A 23,669-nucleotide genomic window follows, 5' to 3' on the forward strand; every position below is an offset into this window, starting at 1 on the left:
GAGGGCCAAAAAGATACTTAACAAACAGTTTGATTTTTCTTTTCAGGGGAAATAAGAAAAGTAAATGCATGGATTCTGGCTGGAGCAAGTTTAATGGGCCGAGTGGCCTTTTCTCACTCTGGACTGTGTTATTGCTCTTATGTATGGCTCAGCACCACACTAAGTGACACTGAGCCATCAGAGGAGCAGAAAGAACACTGACAAGCAGTGTCTTGATCACTAGAAAGGGAGAAAAACCAGAGCGGCCACCTGTCATTTCTGTCTCTGTGACGTTTCCGCAATCCAGTGACCCCCATTCAAGTCAAAACCCATCACTGTGACTCGAAAGCATCAACTGGGTGAGGCAATGATCGTCCATCATCGTCGTCTTGTTATGCGGCTAGACACGTTTGCCGAACAGTTTTCAACAAAGCCAGTGTCCCTTTAACGTACTGGACAATATCCAATTTGCAACTTAGTCTTATCCTCACCATTTTAAAAAAACATTAAAATAAACGACCCAATAACTTAGTCGAAAGCTTTAAAACGTAATTGTTCTCAAGTCCAAAATATAATGCAGGTACCAAAACCTGACCACGGAGTGCCTTCTGCAGTTCCACCTTAATCCCCTGATTGTGCTTTAATCACCTGACAAAGCAGCGCCGCCATTTTGGCGCCCAGTCCCTGAGAAACCGGAAGAAGCCCGGCCGGCGGGGGGAGGAATCCAAAACCCTCGAAAAATATCACCGGGCGTCCCGTAAAATACTCCTCTGAAATCAGATATGTGTGAAAATCGCACCTGTTCTGTTGGTTAGTCGCGCGATTTCGAGTAACATTTTTTTTTTTGCCTGACGCGTTTATTTTGGGGCACTCGGTTTCGCGCACGGGTTTTTTTTTTGAAAGAGGACATCTAATTTTGTTAAACCCAATTAAGTTTTTTCGCTTCCCCCCCCCTAAATTGTTTAATTCACGTTTCTTGTCCGTTTTTTTTTAGGGGGGAAGGGGGGGTTGTGAAGATTTTTTTTCCTCCCCCGGTGTATTTTGTCGCCGTGTTTGCCCGGACTATCGTGCATTACCTGAGGAAGTATCGGATCGGATCGGATCATGTCGGGTCAGTCGATCACGGACCGGATCACCGCGGCCCAGCACAGCGTCACCGGCTCGGCTGTTACCAAGGCGGCGTGTAAAGCCACCACACACGAGGTGATGGGCCCCAAGAAGAAGCACCTTGACTGTGAGTACTCGAAGGCAAGGGGAGAGAGAGAGAGAGAGAGAGAGAGAGAGACGGGGTAGAAGACAGGCCTTCCAGTTTCCCAGTGACCCCCTGCCTAATTATCAATGCCCATGCACTTGCTCGTCTACTAGCTCTTTTTAAAAATCAAACTGATTAAACGAAGAGTTTGTGAAAGGACAAACCGCCCCAAGTGCATAGTAAATTTAGTTTCACTAGTATTTGGCTGAGTCTTCATCCTCAAATTTTCTTCGATTGCAAGATCTGAGGGGGAGGAGGAACAAGTCTCACAGATAATGACGGTCCTGCTCAGAGTGAGAACTGGGGGTAAACCTGAACTTGGGCTGTGTCCCATGGAGTGGGACTAAAACTAGACCTATCAACTCTCCCTACTTTGATGTCGAAATCTCTTCTTTCAAAAGTTGAACCTTTTTAATGTATCTGACTCTTATTTTTTTCTTTTGATTCCATATGAGTTTTGCTTCTAATGTTTGCCTGACAGTTCTGTGTAAAACAGAACCGAGACCTTACACTATGCAACAGAGAGTGATGCAGCCCAGGTGAAATTGAGACAGTAGGGGACCATTTAACAGTAGCTTTGACACAGTGCCAGCTGTGGAATGAATGTAAAACTAAAGTAGGGCTCTTGTACTGCTATGCACTGAGATTTTGATACGACCCCTGGAATCGATGAGAACAGAGGGTAAAACCAAACCAGGGTTATGACGTGACCTTTCCCAGAGAATAGGAGCTAAACTTTAGCAGAAGTCTTGATATTATCATGGTTTCAATGAGCGACTGAGTTAAAATTAAAACAGGACACTGTCCTCCCTTAGGGTTTATGTCTAGGTGAATGAAGAGTAACATGCAGCTCTTCGGTGTCTCCTTTATTAACTTGCTTAAGAAGAGAATAAATTAGAGCTTGGGTAGTACCCTTGCTAAGTAAGAGACTAAAATAAAATATAGGCAGTTGCCTGAGCTATTATCCGATTTTAAAAAGAGAGAACATTTAGGGAAACTAAAAAATGGGTACATCAGGGTGGATTTGAATTGCACGTTAAATCACGAAAAGTTAAAGAAAGTAAGAATGTTTTGATAAAATGGTGCACAAATGAGCTGTATTTGATTTCAACAAAGTGAGCCATCACAAATAAGTGACTGGTATTGGATTATGGGGAGGAGGGGGTTCACGTTATCAACATTTAAGGACCAATATGCTTTTCTACAGTGTGAAACTGATGGGATGTATTCTGTATTCAGTCCATTTCACAAGTTTGTACAGCATATCTGTTTCAAAATAATTGCAATTAATGGAAGTGAAAGAGATTCAGAGTAACGTATCGTAATATATTTTTGTCTGCTCTTTCCATTTGTGAAAGTGTACTGCAATTTAAAAAATGGTAGTTATCCTGAGAAGCAATTGTTGCCCCACTATGTGCAATCTTTTTGGATGTGGGGTGGATTACAAGGAAATAAATTGCCACATGACTCCTTTTAAGCATTAGTCTCCTGATGGCTTAACTAAGTAAATTTTTGTTTTAACTAGTGTAAATTGGCTGTGGTGTTGCCCACAGTCAGTTCATGGGTGTGTTTTTATCTGTACAAGATGACAATGGAGTTGGGAGAGAGACTTCAGACACTCATTTCACAGAGCTACCTAGTTGTCAAAGACTGCAACTACATTGTGACAGCTAACCTAGCAAAATTGAATGGGAAATGTTGATATAGGAATGTTCACAGAAAAGGAAGTAAAGTTTTTGGACAGGAAGTGTGTGCCTGACACCATTTTAATAATGTGTAGATGGATATATATGCAGCATGATGATACAGGGCACCTAGAAAGTGATGCGTGATATTTATTCCAAAAGTTGTCAGATTGTGGTGCAGTGGTTTTTTGAATAAGATATCTGCCAGAGCTTCAGTTTAATAATGCTGTAAAGATTTCTTGACCACAATTTAAAAAAAAAGAGTAACTATGGTGTCTGATATCTACTTCACACTGCAAAATTTAATTCCTCAATTTCTCAATTATTATTTTGTCTTTCCCTTCCCCTTCCCCTGGGCATAAACAAAAATAGAATTTCACTGGCATAGTGCAAAGTCATTGACCTGAAACGTTAACCCTACCTTCCTGTCTCCACAGAGTCTGCTTGACCTGCTGAGTGTTCCAGCATTTTCTGTTTCTATTTCATATTTCCAGCATCTGCAGTATTTTGATTTTTGTTCACCAAATGTATTGTCTTCTCTCCTGAAGACATTGCTCACTGGTTTATAAATTAATGGGTGCTGGTTGCCCTGTGATAAGTTACCAAGGGTGCTGTTTGTCTTGTATGAGCCTTGACTAGGGTTGCAAAATTCTGGGAATTTTTAAAAGAGGAAACTTTCCATGGGAATTTTTGGGAATTTATGGGAATTTAGAGTTTTTTTGCGCACTGATGGTTTTTGTCTCTGACCCTTATATTATCTTTGTCGTCAAAATAGACATACTGTTCCATACAAATAAAAACAGGCTTTCAAAACTTTATTTAGGTTATAATTTTGAACTTTATTGAACCCCCACAAAAAAGACCCATCTAAAATAAAATAAAAAGAGCGTCAGCTTATTTAGCCTGTAATTTGTCCTTATTTTGTCCCTTTGAGTCTTCTACTCATGAGTCTTCTGAGTCTTTTTCTCCTCATTGCTCCTCCTGATTCTCTGACTCTGGCTCTGATGTGTCCATTTCCTCCTCTGTCAGTGTCCAGCTGTGTGGTGGACACTTCTGTATCTGGCTCAATAAGTTGTAGGTTCGCCCGGATAGCCACCAGTTTCTCCACTCTCTTGTTAGTCAGCCTGTTGCGCACCTTTGTATGCGTATTCCCAAAAAGTGACCAGTTTCGTTCAGAGGCCGCTGATGAAGGTGGGATTTGGAGTATCACCGATGCAATAGGTGACAGGGCCTCAGATGCACAAAGTCCCTTCCACCAGGTATGTGCACTGATATGCTTGCATGATTCCCATATCCCATCCCCATTCCAAAGACCTTGCTTGGTAGAGAACTTTGCCAGACTTCCCAGAACTTTGCCCACATCCAGATTGAGATGGTGTGAGAGGGTAGAAATCACACTGTAAGCGCTGTTGATCTGTTCTCCAGAAAGTATTGGTCTCCCAACATGCTTTGGGTCCAGCATGTATGCTGCAGCATGAATCGGCTTGACACAAAATTCTTGACGCGTCTGTATGAATTGAACAATTGCCTTCTCCTCTGCTTTGAGCAGCAGGGATGTGGGTAGGGCAATGCTGATTTGTTCTTTTAAATCAGTAAAAAGCCTGAGAACATCTGACAAGACAGCGTCATCTCCTTCAATCTGAGCAATTGCAGATGCTACTGGTGAGAGTAGTTTAAGGCTGCTAACCACTCTCTCCCAAAACACATCATCCAGCAGTATTTTCTTGATGGTGGTTTCCATATCCCCAGACTGGGATATTGCCATTTCTTGCAGCGACTCCTTACCCTCCAGAAGGCTGTTGTACATTATGACAACACCACCCCATCTAGTGTTGTTGGGCAGCTTCAGTGTGGTGTTCTTGTTCTTTGTCATTTGCTTGGAGTTGTAGGTTGCTGCAACTACCTGTTTTCCCCTGACATACTTAACAACTTGCTTGGCTCTCTTGTACAGTGCTTCCATGGTTCTCAAACCCATGATGTCCTTGAGGAGCAGGTTAAGCCCATGAGCTGCGCACCCAATAGACGTAATATGAGGGTAGGCCTCCTCCACTTGAGCCCAAGCAGCCTTCATATTCGCAGCATTGTCAGTAACTACTGCAAAGACCTTTTGTGATCCAAGATCGTTGGATAAATGGTGCTGCATCTTTGTGGCATTCTTTACATATGGCTTTCTACAGTGTTTGCACATGTACACAGTCTTTCCATCTTTAATGCCTGGGGTAAAATGCTTCCACACATCCGACGGTAAACGTGGCATTATTCTATGCAGAGAAATAAAGGGCATTCATCTCTGTGTCGAACTGCGGTCGATCAGCACGATTGCAACAGGGTGAGTACATTTTTGCTGATGCTCCATGTGATGGAAGCATGACCTGTACACACACGACGCTACATCACCAATAGTGTATTATTTTGTATATTTTAAATTGAAGGACAACAGAGTTCAACAAGTAACTGGTTTATTTGGTATAAAGTCTGATTTACTTACTGCATCATCACAACATCAGCAGAAAACAAAATGACTTCCCTCAGGACCCCTAACCTGGATCTTAAAAAAAACTATAGCAGTCTTACAGATGCCTGCAGGCCCATCACAATTCGATATGCAAATATTACAAATAGAGGGAGCTAATCGCTCATCCAACCAATCAGGACACATTTGTTCACAGTCACACACAAAACTTGTAATTATTAAAACAAGCCAAGTAAGAAGATAAACATATATTGATTAAGAAATTCCTTAATAATTAAGATTCCATCTCTGTTAGTAATTTTAAGAGACGACCTGTGGGGGGAAAAAAAAGACAGAAATACAAAAAAAACAATATTATGCTAGCATGTGCTTTTTTGGGCAAAATTCCCAAGCTAAACTTCCCGTGGAAAATTTCCAGAAATTTACCGGAAACTTTCCACCCCTTTGCAACCCTAGCCTTGATGGTGAGTATCAGCAGGCATTTGACTGCAAATGGGTGTCACATCCAACCCTGATCCTGTTCGCACCCAGTGCCGACATTGTTGAACAGGGTTGCTGTGCCATTTGAGGAAGCTGGTTAAATGCACGTTTTTAGGAAGCAATCTAGGGAACATCATAAAAAGCATGTCCTTTAGGGAAGAGTGACCATAATATGATAGAATTTTATATTGAGTTTGAAAGTGTTTTAGTTAAATCTGACACTAGGATCTTAAATCTAAGCAAAGCAAACTATGTAGGTATGAGGGACGAGTTGACTAAGGTAGACTGGGAAACTACATTAAAATGCATGACGGTAGAGAAGAAATGGCTAGCATTTAAAGAATTGATACATAATATACAACAAATATACATTAAGGCGCAAAAACCCCACAGGAAAAGTGGTCCAACCGTGGCTAACGAGAAGTTAAAGATGGTATTAGATAAAAGGAAGAGGCTTATAATGTTGCCAAAAAGAGGAGTAAGCCTGAGGATTGGGAGGATTTTAGAATTCAGCAAAGGAGGACCAAAAAATTGATAAAGAAAGGGAAAATACAATATGAGAGTAAACTAGCGAGAGACATAAAAACAGACTGTAAAAGCTTCTTAGTTATGTAAAAAGGAAAAGATTAGCGAAAGTAAATGTGGGTCTCTTACAGGCTGAGACAGGAGAAATCATAATGGGGAATAAGGAAATGGCAGAGAAATTAAACAAATACTTTGTCTGTCTTTATGGAAGAAGATGCAAAAAACTTCCCGGAAATAGTAGAAAACCAAGGGTCTAGTGAGAATGAGGAACTGAAAGAAATTAGTATCAGTTTAAAAAAAAAAAGTGCTGGAGAAATTAATGGGACTGAATGCCGATAAATCCCTTGGACCTGATGGCCTACATCCTAGGGTTTTGAAAGAGGTTGCTATAGAAATAGTGGATGCATTGGTTGTCATTTTCCAAAATTCCACAGATTCTAGAATGGTTCCCGCGGATTGCAAGGTAGCAAATGTAACCCCACTATTTAAGAAAGGAGGGAGAGAAAACGGGGAATTACAGACCAGTTAGCCTGACATCAGTAGTAGGGAAAATAATAGAATCTATTATTAAGGACGTGGTAACAGGGCACTTAGAAAATAGTAATAGGATTGGGCAGAGTCGGCACGGATTTATGAAAGGGAAATTGTGTTTGAGGAATCTTAGTTTTTGAGGTTGTAACTAGCAGAATAGATAAGGGGGAACCAGTGGATGTGGTGTATTTGGATTTTCAGAAGGCATTCGATAAGGTGCCACACAAGAGGTTATTAAACAAAATTAGGGCTCATGGGATTGGGGGTAATATGCTAGCATGGATTGGTTAATGGACAGAAAACAGAGAGTAGGAATAAACGGGTCATATTCAAGTTGGCAGGCTGTAGCTAGTGGGGTACTGCAAGGATCAGTGCTTGGGTCTCAGCTATTCACAATGTATATCAATGATTTGGATGAGGGGACCAAATGTAATATATCCAAGTTTGCTGCTGATACATTCCCACCCAGCTGTGTAAGATGTGAGTAAGATGCAAAGAGGCTTCAAGGGGATATAGACATGCTAAGTGAGTGGGCAAGAACATGGCAAATGGAATATAATGTGGAGCAATATGAAGTTATCCACTTTGGTAGGTAAAATAGAAAAGCAGAGTTTTTTTAAATGGTGAGAGATTGGGAAATGTTGGTGTTCAGAGGGACCTGGGTATCCTTGTACATGAATCACTGAAAGTTAACATGCAGGTACAGTAAGCAATTAGAACGGCAAATGTAATGTTGGCCTTTATTGCAAGGGGGATGGCGTATAAAAGTAGGGAAGTCTTGCTACAACTGTACAGGACGTTGGTGAGACCACACCTGGAGTACTACGTACAGTTTTGGTCTCCTTATTTCAGGAGGGATATACTTGCATTGGAGGCAGTTCAGAGAACGTTCACTAGGTTGATTCCCGAGATGACGGGGTTGTCTATGAGGAAAGGTTGAGCAGGTTGGGCCTATACTCATTGGCGTTTAGAAGAATGAGAGGTGATCTTATTGAAACATACAAGATTCTGAGGGGGCTTGACAGGGTAGATGCAGAGAGGATGTTTCCCCTCGTGGGAGAATCTAGAACTAGGGGACATAGTTTCAATAAGGGATCATCCATTTAAAACGGAGATGAGGAAGAATTTCTTCTCTGGGTCATGAATCTTTGGAATTCTCTTCCCCAGAGAGCTGTGGAGGCTGGGTCATTGAATATATTCAAGGCGGAGATAGACAGATTTTTGAACTATAAGGGAGTCGAGGATTATGGGGAGCGGGCAGGAAAGTGGAGTTGAGGCCAAGATCCGATCAGCCATGATCTTATTGAATGATGGAGCAGGCTCGAGGGGCCAAATGACCTCCTGCTCCTATTTCTTATACTCAAATCCTCTTGTAATAAATAAGAACATAAGAGTAAAGACCTCTTACTGCAATTATATCGGGCCCTGGTGAGACCACACCTGGAGTATTGGGTACAGTTTTGGTCTCCTTACCTAAAGGAGGATATACTTGCCATAGAGTGAGTGCAACGAGGGTTCACCAGACTGGTTCCTGGGATGGGGGAGTTGTCCCAAGAGGAGAGATTGAGTAGACTAGGCCTATATTCTCTGGAGTTTAGAAGAATGAGAGGTGATCTCATTGAAACATACAAAATTCTTAGAGCTTGACAAGGTAGATGCAGGGAGGATGTTTCCCCTGGCTGGAGAGTCTAGCACCAGGGGTCACAGTCTCCGAATAAGGGGTCGGCCATTGAGGACTGCGATGTGGAGAAATTTCTTCACTCGGAGGGTGGTAAATCTTTGGAATTCTCTCCCCCAGAGGGCTGTGGAGGTTTAGTCGTTGAGTATATTCAAGACAGAGATCGATTGATTTTTGGATATTAAGGGAATCAAGCGATTTTGGGATAGTGCAGGAAAGTGAAGTTGAGGTAGAAGATCAGCCATGATCTTATTGAATGGCGGAGCAGGCTCAAAGAACCAAATGGCCTACTCCTGCTCCGATTTCTTATTTCTTATGTTCTTATGAGTCCAATACAATCGTTACAGGTTCTCCATGCATGTCTGAGCTTTGCTCTGAAGTTGGCTCTTCCTTGTATCCTAATCCTTGTAGCCAGGCAACTAATGTCTTGTGGGAAAGTAAACCACTGCATATGCTGGAAACCTGAAACCAAAACACAAGATGCTGGAAACACTCAGCAGGCCAGGCAGCATCTGTGATGAAAGGAGAAAAAAATCCTCTCCAGTATAAGCCTTTGTCAGAAGTTGGTGCCTTGCTGACCTGTGTTGAAGTAGTATGGCACATCAAAATGATTCAGGAGAATAAAGTGGTGAATGCGGAGTTATGCTAACTTCAGTGGTGCACCTGGTGCCTTGTTTAAAATTTGCTGCCTTCCGAGCTGATGGCTCAGTTGCACCTCAAATTACTGTCTGGAAGTGGTAGGATGAGATAAACTACGAGCCTGAAGTGCTTCCTGACATTGCAAGTTCTTTTCTCATCTGGAACTGTATCTACAAATACTAATTCTGCTGTTACCACATTTTAAGGTAGATGTGGTTGTGATGTTTGTGAATTAAGGTTGTGTTATGGCATCAGTTTTTAAAACCAGAAATAATCACTGCATTTCAGGCTGCACATGGTTTAAAATTCTGTTGCATTACAGAGTGAGCATACAGCTGGATATCTTTTGTTTTAGTTTGTGTCTTTTTATTAGGGGCTTCACAGTGTAATGACACTGTCTAGCTTATAAGGAAGGAAGTTGCAAGGCAGTGATAGTTGTTTACTTAGGAGTAAAGGGAAATGAGTGTGATTAATGAAAATAGGGATCTTTTAAAACAGGTAAAGTTAAAATAGAAGCTTTTTCCATCACTTTTAAAATGGAAGGTGGTTATTGGGTCAGTCTGTGGGAAAAGGGCAAAGACCTTTGTTAAGAAATCAATTATGCTAATACTTTTGAAGATTGGAGCAGGTTTAAAAGTAATATACACAGTTTGACAGATGGAGATGTAGTTTCTGTCACCCTCCAGCGACTGAATTAACTGTAGTATGCAGATGGTGCTGTGGTCCATGGTTGGGACCTGTAGGTTTACATCCAAAGATCCTGAGGGAAGCGAAGGAAGAAATAAGAGGCACTGACTATAATATTCAAAATTCTGTGGAAAGAAAAGTTGTGCCAGAGGACTGTAGGATGGCAGACTCTATAATACGGGATGAAATTAGTAAACATTGGGAGAAACTGTCTGTGCAGATTTCTAAAAGGCAGGCTATATTTGACTGACCTTTATAGAATATTTTGAAGAACTTAGAATATATAAAGGAAATGCGGTGAAAGTAGTTTATCTAGATTTTTAAAAGCATTTGATAAGGTACCAGGTAAGTTACTTGTGGCAAAAATGGTGGTACATAGAATTAAGGAGAATGTGGTCAAGCAGACAGAGATATTTGGAAGGCTAACACAATGATTTGAAAAATGTTTCTCAGACTGGAAAGATGTGGGGTTCTGCAGGGCTTTGTCTTGGAGCTGCTCTTATACTAAAGACATAAATTCTCTGGATTTGCAAATAGCGAGGCAATATTGAAATTTGGTGATATATTAGGTATATGGCAAATTGCGATGAGGATGATCACAGACTGCAGGAGGACATACACTAGCAGGATGGGCAGATAGGTGGCAGGTACAGCTTAATAGAGAGACGTGCAAAGGAATACACCTTGGAAGTAAGAATACAGGAAGGAAAATGTACCTTAACTGGCAAGATTTTTAAATAGAGTAGAGGAGCAGAGGGACTTTTAGTATGCAGATGCACAAGTCTTTTAAAGGTGGCAATGAAAGTAGATAATGCCATAAGAGAGACAAATGCCAACTTTATTGTATTGCACCTAGAGGAACAGAATACAAAAGCAAGGAGGCAATATTGAATTTGTAGATGGTCTTGGGCCACAGTTGGCAATATTGTATATTTTTGGGTCACCCTATTATAGGAAGGATATAAAACCAATAGAAAAGGTGTATTGTCGATTACTAGGATGTTGTGTGGCTGAGGAGTTGTAATTATGAAGAAAGACTTGAGAAGTAGGGGCTTTTTCCACTGGAGCTGGGAAGTTTCAGGCGGTCTTCGAGATTTATGAAGGGTTATGGTACGGTAAATAGTGAGATGGTAAGGGGGCAAGAATTTAGGATTGGAGTAAGAACATAACATAAGAAGCAGGAGCAGGCCACACGGACCCCCGGGCCTGCTCCGCCATTCAATAGGATCATAGCTGATCCAAATCTAGACTCACGTCCACTTCCCTGCCCTCCCCGTAACCCCTAATTCCCTTATCTGCTAGGAAACTGTCTATCTCCGTTTTAAATTTATTTAATGTTGCAGCTTCCACAGCTCTCTGGGGTAGCAAATTCCATAGATTTACTACCCTCTGAGTGAAGACGTTTCTCCTCATCTCAGTTTTGAAAGGGCAGCCCCTTATTCTAAGATTATGCCCCCTAGTTCTAGTCTCACCCATCAGTGGAAACATCTTCACCGCATCCACCCGATCAAGCCCCCTCACAATCTTATATGTTTCGATAAGATCGCCTCTCATTCTTCTGAATTCCAATGAGTAGAGGCCCAACCTACTCAACCTTTCCTCATACGTCAACCCCCTCATCTCCGGAATAACCGAGTGAACCTTCTCTGAACCGCCTCGAGAGCAAGTATATCTTTTCTTAAATATGGAAACTAAAACTGCACGCGGTATTCCAGGTGTGGCCTCACCAATACCCTTTATAACTGCAGCAAGACTTCCCTGTTTTTATACTCCATCCCCCTTGCAATAAAAGCCAAGATTCCATTGGCCTTCCTGATCACCTGCTGCACCTGCATACTAACCTTCTGTGTTTCATGCACCAGGACCCCCAGATCCCTTTGTACTGTAGCACTTTGCAGTTTCTCTCCATTTAGATAATAACTTGCTCTTTGATTTTTTTCTGCCAAAGTGCATAACCTCACACTTTCCAATATTATATTCCATCTGCCCACTCACTTAGCCTGTCTATGTCCTTTTACAGGTTTTTTATGTCCTCCTCACTCACTGCTTTCCCTCCCATCTTTGTATCGTCGGGAAACTTGGATATGTTGCACTCGGTCCCTTCCTCCAAATCGTTAATATAGATTGTAAAGAGTTGGTGTCCCAGCACTGACCCCTGCGGAACACCACTAGTTACTGATTGCCAGCCCGAGAATGAACCATTTATCCCAACTCTTTGTTTTCTGTTAGATAGCCAATCTTCCACCCATGCCAGTATATTACCCCCAATCCTGTGATTTTTTATCTTGATCAGTAATCTTTTGTGTGGAACCTTGTCAAATGCCTTTTGGAAGTCCAAATACACTACATCCACTGGTTCCCCTTTATCCACCCTGTATGTTATGTCCTCAAAGAATTTGAGCAAATTTGTCAAACATGACTTCCCCTTCATAAAACCATGCTGACTCTGTCCTATTAAATTATGTTTATCCAAATGCTCTGTTACTGTTTCCTTAATAATGGACTCCAACATTTTGCCAACCACAGATGTTAGGCTAACTGGTCTATAGTTTCCAGCTTTTTGTCTACTTCCCTTCTTAAATAAGGGTGTTACATTAGCAGTTTTCCAATCTGCCGGGACCTTTCCTGAGTCCAGGGAGTTTTGGAAAATAATCACCAATGCATCCACAATCCCTACCGCCACTTCTCTCAAGACCCTAGGATGTAGGCCATCAGGTCCGGGGGATTTATCCGCCTTAAGTCCCATTATTTTACCGAGTATCATCTCCTTAGTGATTTTAATCGTGATTAGCTCCCCCCCCCCAATTGCCCCCTGTTTGTCCAGTGTTGGGATATTTTTAGTGTCCTCTACTGTAAAGACTGATACAAAATATTTGTTCAGCGTCTTTGCCATCTCCATGTTCCCCACCACTAGTTTCCCGGTCCCATCCTCTAAGGGACCAATGTTCACTTTAGCCACCCTTTTTCTTTTTATATAGCTGTAGAAACTCTTGCTATCTGTTTTTTGCTAGTTTACTTTCATAATCTATCTTCCCTTTCTTAATTAATCTTAATTAAACTAAATTGCTCCGAGGGCAACACCGGCACAGATTTGAATTCAGTGGTATATTTCTGTGCTGTAAGATTCTATGATTACTAACCAAGTAAATATCCATTGTAAAGTGTGGTTTAATTTGGTATCGTTCTTGTTTTGATGCCTAATGCAATCAAAGCCGATGGGGAATACCATTTTCAAGGAATGTACTTGAACTTCAAAGGCCAAACATTCTTATCCTGGAACTAACTTCTTTCTCATCTTTTCTATCTATGTAGCATCTACATGGAGTAAAGGGCAGGAAATAGAAAACTGAGGAAAGAAAACTTGTGTATATCAATCTTGGAACTTGTCAAAAGAACCTTGAAAAACCTAACTGTTTTAAGTAGTTAACATATAGTATACATAATATACATTTGATTAATATATTGTTTCGAATACTGTTCTTTCTACTTATCGGTTAATTATTGTGGTTTTAGCCTGCATACAGTGGTCCACCTTCTGAGATGACAGGCGGGTGTGGTAGACAACTGACGTATTCTCCATGAAATTATTTATCATTAGACCTGAACTCTGCTTAACTCATACATGGCACAGGATACAGACACAAACTTTGTCTGCTTAGGGAAACTGCAGTTGAGCTGTAAATACAAGAAAGGGAGGCGGCAGGGAGATCAAACTGTATCAATATTTTATAACAACAACTTGTACTTATTTAGCACCTTTTAACGTAAAAACATCCAAGGCATTTCACAGAGGTGTAATCAGGCAAGAAATGGATGCAGAGCTGCAGATACTGGGGGGGGGGTGACCAAAAGCTTTATCAAAGAGGTGAGTTATAAGAAGGGACTTAAAGGAGGAGAGGGAGCTGGAGACGCAGAGAGGCTTATGGAGGGAATTAGCCTCGATGGCCAAAGGCACGGCTACAAATGGTAGGGTAAAGTGGAGCGGAATACAAAAATAACGAGAGTCGGAGGAAAGGAGAGTTTGGGGGCGGAATGGGTGTTGTAGAGCTGGTGAAAGTTAGAGAGATGGGATGGGGCAAGGCCATGAAGGAATTTAAACATGAGGATGAGGATTTTAAATTTGAGGCATTAGGGGACCGGGAGCCAATGTAGGTCAGCAAGGACAGGGATGATGGATGAGCAGGATTTGGGAGGTTGGGTAGCTGAGTTTTAGATGAGCTGGTTTACGGAGGGTGGGGAATGGGAAGCCAGCCTGGAGAGTGTTTGAATAGTCGAGTCTGGAGGTGAAAAAGACATGGATGAGGACTTCAGCAGCAGATGGGCTGAAACAGGGCAATGGAGGAAAGACATTGGAGGAGTGATGGCCTGTATCAAAGGCTGAAGCAAGTTGGAGGAGGAGGAGGAGGAGGTATAATCACCATAGTCACATTCACAGAGGATGTCATTTGTAACTTTGGTTAGGGATGTTTTTTTAAAATTTGTTTATGGGATCTGGCATCGCTGGCAAGGCCAGCATTTATTGCCCATCCCTAGTTGCTCTTGAGAAGGTGGTGGTGAGCTGCCTTCTTGAACCGCTGCAGTCTGTGTGGTGATGGTACTCCCACAGTGCTGTTAGGGAGAGAATTCCAGGATTTTGACCCAGTGACGATGAAGGATCGGCGATATACTTCTAAAGTCAGGATGGTGTGTGACTTGGAGGGGAACTTGGAGGTGGTGGTGTTCCCATGCGCCTGCTGCCCTTGTCCTTCTAGGTGGAAGAGGTTGCGGGTTTGGGAAGTGCTGCCGAAGAAGCCTTGGCGAGTTGCTGCAGTACATCTTGTAGGTGGTACACACTGCAGCCACGGTATGCCGGTGGTGGAGGGAGTGAATGTTTAAGGTGGTGGATGGGGTGCCAATCAAGCGGGCTGCTTTGTCCTGGATGATGTCGAGCTTCTTGAGTGTTGTTGGAGCTACACTCATCCAGGCAAGTGGAGAGTATTCCATCACACTTCTTACTTGTGCCTTGTAGATGGTGGAAAGGCTTTGGGGAGTCAGGAGGTGGGACACCCACTGCAGTCTGACCTGCTCTTGTTGCCACAGTATCTATGTGGCTGGTCCATTTAAGTTTCTGGTTAATGGTGACCCCCAGGATGTTGATAGTGGGGGATTCGGCGATGGTAATGTAATGCCATTGAAGGTGGTTAGACTCTCGCTTGTTGGAGATAGTCATTGCCTGGCACTTCTCTGGCGCGAATGTTACCTGCCACTTATCAGCCCAAGCCTGAATGTCGTCCCGGTCTTGTTGCATGCGGGCATGGACTGCTTCATTACCTGAGGAGTTGTAAATGGCGCTGAACACTGCGCAATCATCAGCGAACATCCTCATTTCTGACCTTATGTTGGAGGGAAGGTCATTGATGAAGCAGCTGAAGATGGTTGGGCCTAGGACACTGCCCTGAGGAACTCCTGCAGTGATGTCCTGGAGCTGTGATGATTGACCTTCAATCACCACAACCATCTTCCTTTGTGCTAGGTATGACTCTAGCCAGTGGAGAGTTTTCCCCCTGATTCCCATTGACCAGTTTTACTAGGGCTCCTTGATGCCAGACTCGGTCAAATGCTGGCTTGATGTCAAGGGCAGTCGCTCTCGCCTCACCTCTGGAATTCAGCTCCTTTGTCCATGTTTGGATGAAGGCTGTAATGAGGTCGGGAGCCGAGTGGTCTTGGCGGAACCCAAACTGGGCATCAGTGAGCAGGTTATTTAAGTGCCGCTTGATAGCACTGTCGCTGACACCTTCCTGATGATTGAGAGTAGACTGATGGGGCTGTAATTGGCTGGATTGGATTTGTCTTGCATTTTGTGGACAGGACATACCTGGGCAGTTTTCCACATTGTCGGATAGACGCCAGTGTTGTAGCTGTACTGGAACAGCTTGGCTAGAGGCGCAGCTGGCTCTGGAGCACAAGTCTTCAGCACGATAGCCGGGATGTTGTCAGGGCCCGTAGCCTTTGCTGTATCCAGTGTACTCAGCTGTTTCGAGTGAATCGAATTGGCTAAAGACTGGCTTCTGTGATGGTGGGGACCTTGGGAGTAGGCCGATGTGGATCATCCACTCGGCACTTCTGGCTGAAGTTGGTTGCAAACGCTTTAGCCTTGTCTTTTGCACTCACGTGCTGGGCTCCGCCATCATTGAGGATGGGGATATTCTTGGAGCCTCCTCCTCCCATTAGTTGTTTAATGGTCCACCGCCATTCATGACTGGATGTGGCAGGTCTGCAGAGCTTTGATCTGATCCATTGATTGTGGGATCGCTTAGCCCTGTCTATAGCATGCTGCTTCTGCTTTTTAGCATGCATGTAGTTCTGTGTTGCTGCTTTCCCAGGTTGGCACCTCATTTTTAGGTACGCCTGGTGCTGCTCCTGGCATGCTCTTCTACACTCCTTTATTGAACCAGGTTTGGTCCCCTGGCTTGATGGTAATGGTAGAGTGAGGGATATGCTGGGCCATGAGGTAACAGATTGTGGTGGAATACAATTCTGCTGCTGCTGATGGCCCACAGCGCCTCATGGATGCCCAGTTTTGAGTTTCATTGTGGCAGGGATGGAAAACTAATTGGAAAAGTAGTAACCTGGAGTTGCAGGAAAGATTGACAGATTTGGAAGGTGACAGCACATTCAAGAATGTTGCTGAGATGGGGTGGTAGTTTGCAAGAACAAAAAAATCGAGGGTAGGTTTTTGAGGAGGGGTTGCTAGCAGTTTTGTAAGCGAGCGGGACAGTATCTGAAGAGGAAACTTTTACGTCTGTTGGCCTATGAAGGCCCCACTGTATGTCAGAAGAGGTAATATTTTATGTTTGTCTATATTATCTTGATCGAAACAATTCCTTGCAGTGTTACAATAAATGCACCTTCTCTCTTGTGCTGCTTGTATAACCTGTTCAACTTTACTTAAGGCTGATAATGAAGTTTTGTATCTGCCCAGCATTATTCAGTGTTTCAGTGTTAGGCTTTAAGTACGTTTTGTGGCGTTGTAAACATCATTTCATCCAATTTTTAAGACTATGCAATTGTCCAGTGTGTACAGCCGTTTTTTGCCATTTAGCAGTGTCGTATCATTTCCAGTTTGATGCTTTCTTTAATGTACCCATGGGATTCCTCCCAGGATTTTTGACAGTGGGGGGGGGGGGTGGGTGGCGTTGCATTGTGGAGGAAATAGGGGGAGGAGTGACGCTGGAAAGTAGTGTGAGCATGTGGGAAATCAGTGATAGCTGATCAAATGCCATATCGGTTTTGTCTTGACATATTCCCACTATAAAATTGTCACTCCTTATTTCCTTTAATCTTCCCTTCCCCCTACAATCTACAGGGTTTTAAAATCCAAATGTTGTGTTCTCTAATGACTACTTCCTGTTGGATCTTCTGTTTTCTTCATCCTTGGTGGTGCTGAGCACTTCTCCTAAGTTTTTCAATACTAACAGTGCAGCAGCTCTCTTGCCCCTGATGACTCTGATGTAATTTGTGATTTTGATTAGGGCCATTTCAGTGCTGTGGCAAATTGGAGAGGTTCAAATATTACATTGTGGGTAAGGGTCCCGGATTTGGGAGGTGACAACGCATTCTAGGACTCTGGAGAGGAAAGGGAGGTTGGAGACGGAGCGATAGTTTGCGAGGAGAGAGGGGGGCAAGGGCCTTGGTCCTACCTCATCTGGAGCACTGCATTCAGCTTTTGGCACTGCACCTCCGGAAGGATATACTGCTCTTGGAGGGGGTACAGCGCAGATTCACAAAAATGATACCAGAGCTTAAAGGGTTAAATGTTGAAGACCGGTTACATAAACTTGGCATGTATTCTTTTGAGTTTCGACAGTTGAGGGGTGCTCTAATTGAGGTGTTTAAAATGATTCGATTAGAGTAGATACAGAGAGGCTATGTGCTATGGTGGGGGAAATCTAGAGCAATGGGGCATAATCTTAAAATTAGAACTAGGCCATTCGGGGGGGAAATCAGGAAGTACTTTATCGCACAACGGGTAGTGGATAATCTGGAATTCTCTCTCCCAGCAGGCTCTGGATACTGGGTCAGTTGAAATATTCTAGACGGAGATTGATCGATTTTTATTCGGTAAGGGTGTTAAGGGTTTGGATCAAAGTCAGGTAAATGGAGTTGAGTTACAATTAGCCATGATCTAATTGAATGGCGGAACAGGTTTGAAGGGCTGAATGGCCTACTCCTGTACCTATGTCTGTTCCTAAATGGTTTTTTTTGTATGTATATAAATGTCAGGAGAAGAGTAGATTTGTTTTTTTTCCCCCTGCCCTGAATACTGACTGGGGAGAGTTGCTGAAAGGAGATTGGTGCCCTTGGAACAGTATCCGATCAAGGAGTCAGTGTCATCAGAAGAGAACAAGGAAAGGAAATTGGTAAAGTGGGGATGGGGGGTAACTTACTAGCAAACTTCAAGCCTCTCCTTGTAGGCAGTTTCTTTTCTTCGTTCCAAATCTAGCAGATTACATTGTGAAAAGCCTGTACACTAAACTTGCTGCATTGAACAGCATAGCACAATGTACACATGTTGTAATAGGAACTTTGGACCAGCACCTATCGACGTGATGACATTACTAAGTGTGCTGGTATCTGGTGGTTTAGTCAGTGCTAAGTTCAAACTATATATGTAGCTTAGAACTGCACAATCGCATGTTGTAGCAACATGAGAGCTCAGTGCTCAAGTATCTAACTTCCATGTCCAGCTCAAACCTGTGATAATAAAGCATTTGCAAATGAGTTGTGCAGACTCAACAATTAACCTGCAATTATGTAATATAAAAACATCCCAAGGTGCTTCACAGAAGAGGAAAGTAAAAATTGAGTGTAAATGGGGGAGTTGGAAGTAACCAAAGGCATGATTGAATAAATAGCTGTTGAGAAAGTATTTATTTAAGGGTGTGAAGTTGGAAGCTCGTCTGGGGGAGGGGGGGTTCTACTTTCACCTCCATAATATCGAATGTCTCTGCCCCTGCCTCAGCGCACCTGCTGCTGAAACCCTCATCCATGCTTTTGTTGCCTCCAGCTGTGACTATTCCAGTGCCCTCCTGACCGCTTCCACACTCTAAACTTGAGCTCATACAAAATTCTGCCTGCCTGTATCCTAACTTCCACCAAGCCCTGTTCACCCGTCACCCCTGTGCTCACTGACGTACATTGGCCTCCGGTCCACCAACACCTCAAATTTAAAATTCTCATCCTTCTAATCAAATCCTTCCATGGCCTTTCCCCATTTTTCTCATGTTCTCCAGCCCTACAACCCTCCGAGAACTTTGTTCCTCCGATTCTGGTCTCTCGTGCATCCCTGACTTCCTTTGCCCCAGCATTGGCAGCCATGCCTTCAGCTGTCTAGAACCTAAGCTCTGGATTTCCCTCCCTAAACCCGCCATTCCACTGCTCTCCTCCTTAAGACGCTCTTTGACCCAGCTTTTGTTTACCAGTCGTAATATCTCCTCCTTTGGCTTGGTGTCAATTTTTTTGTCTGATTATGCTCTGCTGAAGCACCACAGGACGTTTTACTACTTTAAAGATGCTATATAAATGCAAGTTGTTGTTGTGTTGGGTGGGAGTTCCAGAAAGTAGGGCCGAAACAGCTGAAATGTTTACCAGTTTTGGTGGAAGTGAGGGATGCACGGGAGAGTTGGAGGCACTGAAGGTCTCTGGTTGGGACATAAGGATGGAGGTGATAACGGAGGTAGGTTGGTGAGCGATGATGGAGGGATTTGTAGATGATGTTTTACCTCTCATGGGTACACTCGTAGGCACAGCTGGTTTTGGAGAACGGTTTTGTATTGGAAGCAATTCCTGATTTTTATTCACTTGATCTGCTAGGCAGCTCTGAACTGCGTCAAAAGCAAAATACTGCAGATGCTGGAAATCTGAAATAAAAACAAAATGCTGGAAATGCTCAGCAGGTCAGGCAACATCTGTGGAGAGAGAAATAGTTAACGTTTCAGGTTGATGATCTTTCATCAGAACTGGAAAAAGTTAGAGATATAACAGGTTTTAAGCAAGGACAGGGAAAGGTGGGACGGGGAGGATTGAACGAAAGGGAAGGTCTGTGATAGGGTGGGGGGCAGGAGAGATAATAGATGCATTGCTGGTCATCTTCCAAAATTCTATAGACTCTGGAACAGTTCCCATGGATTGGAGGGTAGTTAATGTTACCCCACTGTTCAAAAAAGGTGGTAGAGAGAAAACGGGGAATTATAGTCCGGTAAGCCTAACATCGGTAGTGGGGAAAATGCTAGAGTCCATTATAAAAGATGTAATAGAGCAGAGCACTTGGAAAACAGTGACCGGATCGGACAAAGTCAACATGGATTTACAAAAGGTAAATCGTGCTTGACTAATCTACTGGAATTTTTTGAGGATGTAACTGGTAAAATAGATAAGGGAGAACCAGTGGATGTGGCGTATTTGGACTTTCAGAAGGCTTTCGATAAGGTCCCGCATAAGAGATTAGCGTGTAAAGTTAAAGCACATGGGATTGGGGGCAAGATACTGACTTGGATAGAGAACTGGTTGGCAGACAGGAAGCAAAGAGTTGGAATAAACGGGTCTTTTTCCGAGAGGCAGGCAGTGACTAGTGGGGTACCGCAGGGATCGGTCCTTGGACCCCAGCTATTCACAATATATATTAATGATCTAGACGAGGGAACTAGATGTAATATCTCCAAGTTTGCAGATGACACAAAGCTGGGTGGGCGTGTGTGATGTGAGGAGGATGCCGAGAAACTCCAGTATGATTTGGACAGGTTGGGTGATTGGGCAGATGCATGGCAAATGCAGTATAATGTGGATAAATGCAAGGTTATCCACTTCGGTGGCAAAAACAGGAAGGCAGATTATTATCTGAATGGCAATAGATTGGGAGAAGGGGAAGTGCAACGAGACCTGAGTGTCCTTGTGCACCAGTCGCTGAAGGTAAGCATGCAGGTACAGCAGGCGGTTAAGAAGGCAAATGGTAAGTTGGCCTTTGTAGCGAGAGGGTTCGAGTACAGGACCACGCCTTGAGTATTGTGTGCAGTTTTGGTCGCCTTATCTGAGAAAGGATGTTCTTGCCATGGAGGGAGTGCAGCGAAGATTCACCAGACTGATGCCTGGGATGGCAGGAATGACGTACGAGGAGAGATTGGGTCGATTGGGCTTATACTCGTTGGAGTTTAGAAGAATGAGAGGGGATCTCATTGAAACTTATAAAATTCTAACAGGACTAGACAGACTAGATGTAGGAAGGATGTTCCTGATGGCGGGGGAGTCCAGAACCAGGGGCCACAGTCTAAAGATAAGGGGTAAGCCATTTAGGACTGATGAGGAGGAATTTCTTCACCCAGAGAGTGGTGAACCTGTGGAATTCTCTACCACAGAAGGCAGTTGAGGCCAATTCATTAAATATATTCAAGAAGGAGTTAGATATATTTCTTAAGGCTAAAGGGATATGGGGAGAAGGCAGGGACAGGGTACTAAGTTTGGATGATCAGCCATGATCTCATTGAATGGTGGAGCAGGCTTGAGGGGCCGAATGGCCTACTCCTGCTCCTATCTTCTATGTTTCTATGACAAAGCGATGATGGTGCAAGGCGAGAGGGGATGCTAATTGGACAAGCAAAGAAACAAAAGATGGGACTAGAGGAGGTGTAAATGGCAATGGAAGAATCATTACCAACAGCTGCTGTCTGGAAAAAGTGGGAGCAGTGGTTATGATTTGAAATTGTTGAAATCGATGTTGAGTCCAGAAGGCAAAAAGTGCCTAATCGAAACATGAGGTGCTATTCCTCGAGCTTCCTGAGAATGGGGTTCTTGTAAGTGCCTGGATAGTTATGATCTCCACTTCCTCTTTCCCTCCCTGTCATACATAATTCCTAACTAATTGAGTGCACAGGTGATTTCCCAAGCTTCTACTGGTGCTTCTCTGAAGCCAGCCACCTGTCAAGTGGCCTGTGATGACATCGCTCTTCCCCCTGGTCAGCGATTACACTCTGTGATGGTACAGTATTGAGATCGGAACTAAGCATCTTGAAAGTTTATGTGGCTGTGGATCCGTATTCTATTGCTCTGTAAGACAAACAGGATCATCAAAGGGTTACTTGGCTCATCAAAGCTGAACTTGAGACACTATCTTGGCATCCACTGTATCCTGAAAGCTTTTACCACCACTGCCCTGCATGGCTCATTATTGTAACCATCACTTTTAGGTTATTCCTCTTGATTTAGATTTATTTTTAATTTACCTTTCACTAATCTACTTTTGTCCTCGGGCTTTGTTTAACTGGCTTATTTCAAAACGTCTGGTGCACTGGTGTTCCAAAGAACTGTGCACCCATTCTCCACCAATGTTATTTTTTATTGTGCTGAATTTTCAGGAGTTTGTTCTTTCTGTGAGCACTCCTGGAAAATTGAGTTTGTGCATATTGAAAGTTTATGTGGTGTCCCAAGACTATTGGTGTCCTAAACCTATTGGAGCAATATAAAATCTGGATAGTGGAAGTGGTTAATGGCCACGACCCAGTAATTTCTTTCTGTGGGTAAATGTCCTCGGAGAATTTATTTTTATAATCAAAATTCAGTAGTTGTATAGATAGGAGTAAAAGCTCTTCTATTGATCTGAGAATTTAAACTTGAAAGGAAAATTGGTGTATGTGATGGTGAAGCATGTCAGTGCTGAAATTCTCATCCAATTCACAATTCACAATTCAAATCGCTTTATTGGCATGATAAGTTACATCTTATGTTGCCAAAGCATCAAAATACATTTATGGTTTAGCACATAAACGCAGTTCTATTCATACAGTGTATAAACAGGTATATCCCTGAGTGTATAAATATACATTCGCATTGTTTATATATATTCTTTTCTTAGTTTACTGGTTGTCCCTCTGTTCATGGCAAGCTGTAACATAGTGTGCCGCCAGTGTTATACAGTTTCTCTCCTCTCCCAGTAGGAATGGGAGTTTTTGGTTGTCATTCAGATTTCTGAAATCAGGGCATATTTGTGAGAATTTTTGGTAGAAATTCTCCCTGATGCCCTGATATTTTCTACAAGCTGTGAGGAAGTGCATCTCTGTCTCCACCACTCCCTGACTGTAGTGAGAGCATATCCTGTCCTCTCTTGGCAGCCTGGTCTGCCTGTGTCTGCCTTTTTCGATCGTTAGGCTATGTTCGCTAAGTCTGTACCTTGTCAAGGTTCTTCTCAGTTTGTTATCCTTTACCATGGTCAGGTAATCAGCTATGTTGTATTGTCTGTTTAGGGCCAAGTAGCAATTGAGTTTGCTTTGGGTTTTTGTTGTTTCTGCCCAATATGTCAGATATTTTTCCTTTTGCTTAGCGACGATTGTGTTGGGTCGAATTCTTTGTGTCATCCACTTCCACCACCCCCTCTTCCAAACATTGTGAACACCCATTGTTGGTACTTGGTGGTTGTTGTAAAATTCCCTTAACGGTGCTGCAACTGCATGCCTTGTTCCTGATGTCAGCACTTCATGAGTGAATCATTTTGTTTCCCATACTTCCCATCTTAATGACCACTCTTAGTGAGGTTAACAGTTTTTTTACATGGCATTACATAGAATTATATTAGAATATACAACACAGAAACAGGCCATTCGGCCTAACCAGTCCATGCCTGTGTTTATGCTCCACTTAAACTAGCAAATAATATAATATATAAAAACAGGCAGCAAGAGCTTCTTCAGGTATGTAAAAAGGAAGAGAGTAGCT

General features: G+C 43.0%; 1 protein-coding gene across 1 annotated transcript in view; it reads left to right on the top strand.

Moving 5' to 3' along the window:
- The first annotated feature begins 563 nt into the window (after positions 1 to 563).
- Positions 564 to 23,669, top strand: part of LOC147125171 (phosphatidylinositol-binding clathrin assembly protein-like) — a 140,143-nt gene continuing 117,037 nt past the window's right edge. Inside the window, exon 1 of the mRNA XM_085992702.1 lies at positions 564 to 1,213. Within this exon, the coding sequence (XP_085848828.1) occupies positions 1,084 to 1,213 (130 nt within the window). The 5' untranslated portion in view covers positions 564 to 1,083. The remainder of the gene's footprint in view (positions 1,214 to 23,669) is intronic.

This window comes from Somniosus microcephalus, chromosome 1, assembly GCF_052327205.1.
Source record: "Somniosus microcephalus isolate GS21.2 chromosome 1, FLI_Smic_1.0, whole genome shotgun sequence".
NCBI classification, from domain to species: domain Eukaryota; kingdom Metazoa; phylum Chordata; class Chondrichthyes; order Squaliformes; family Somniosidae; genus Somniosus; species Somniosus microcephalus.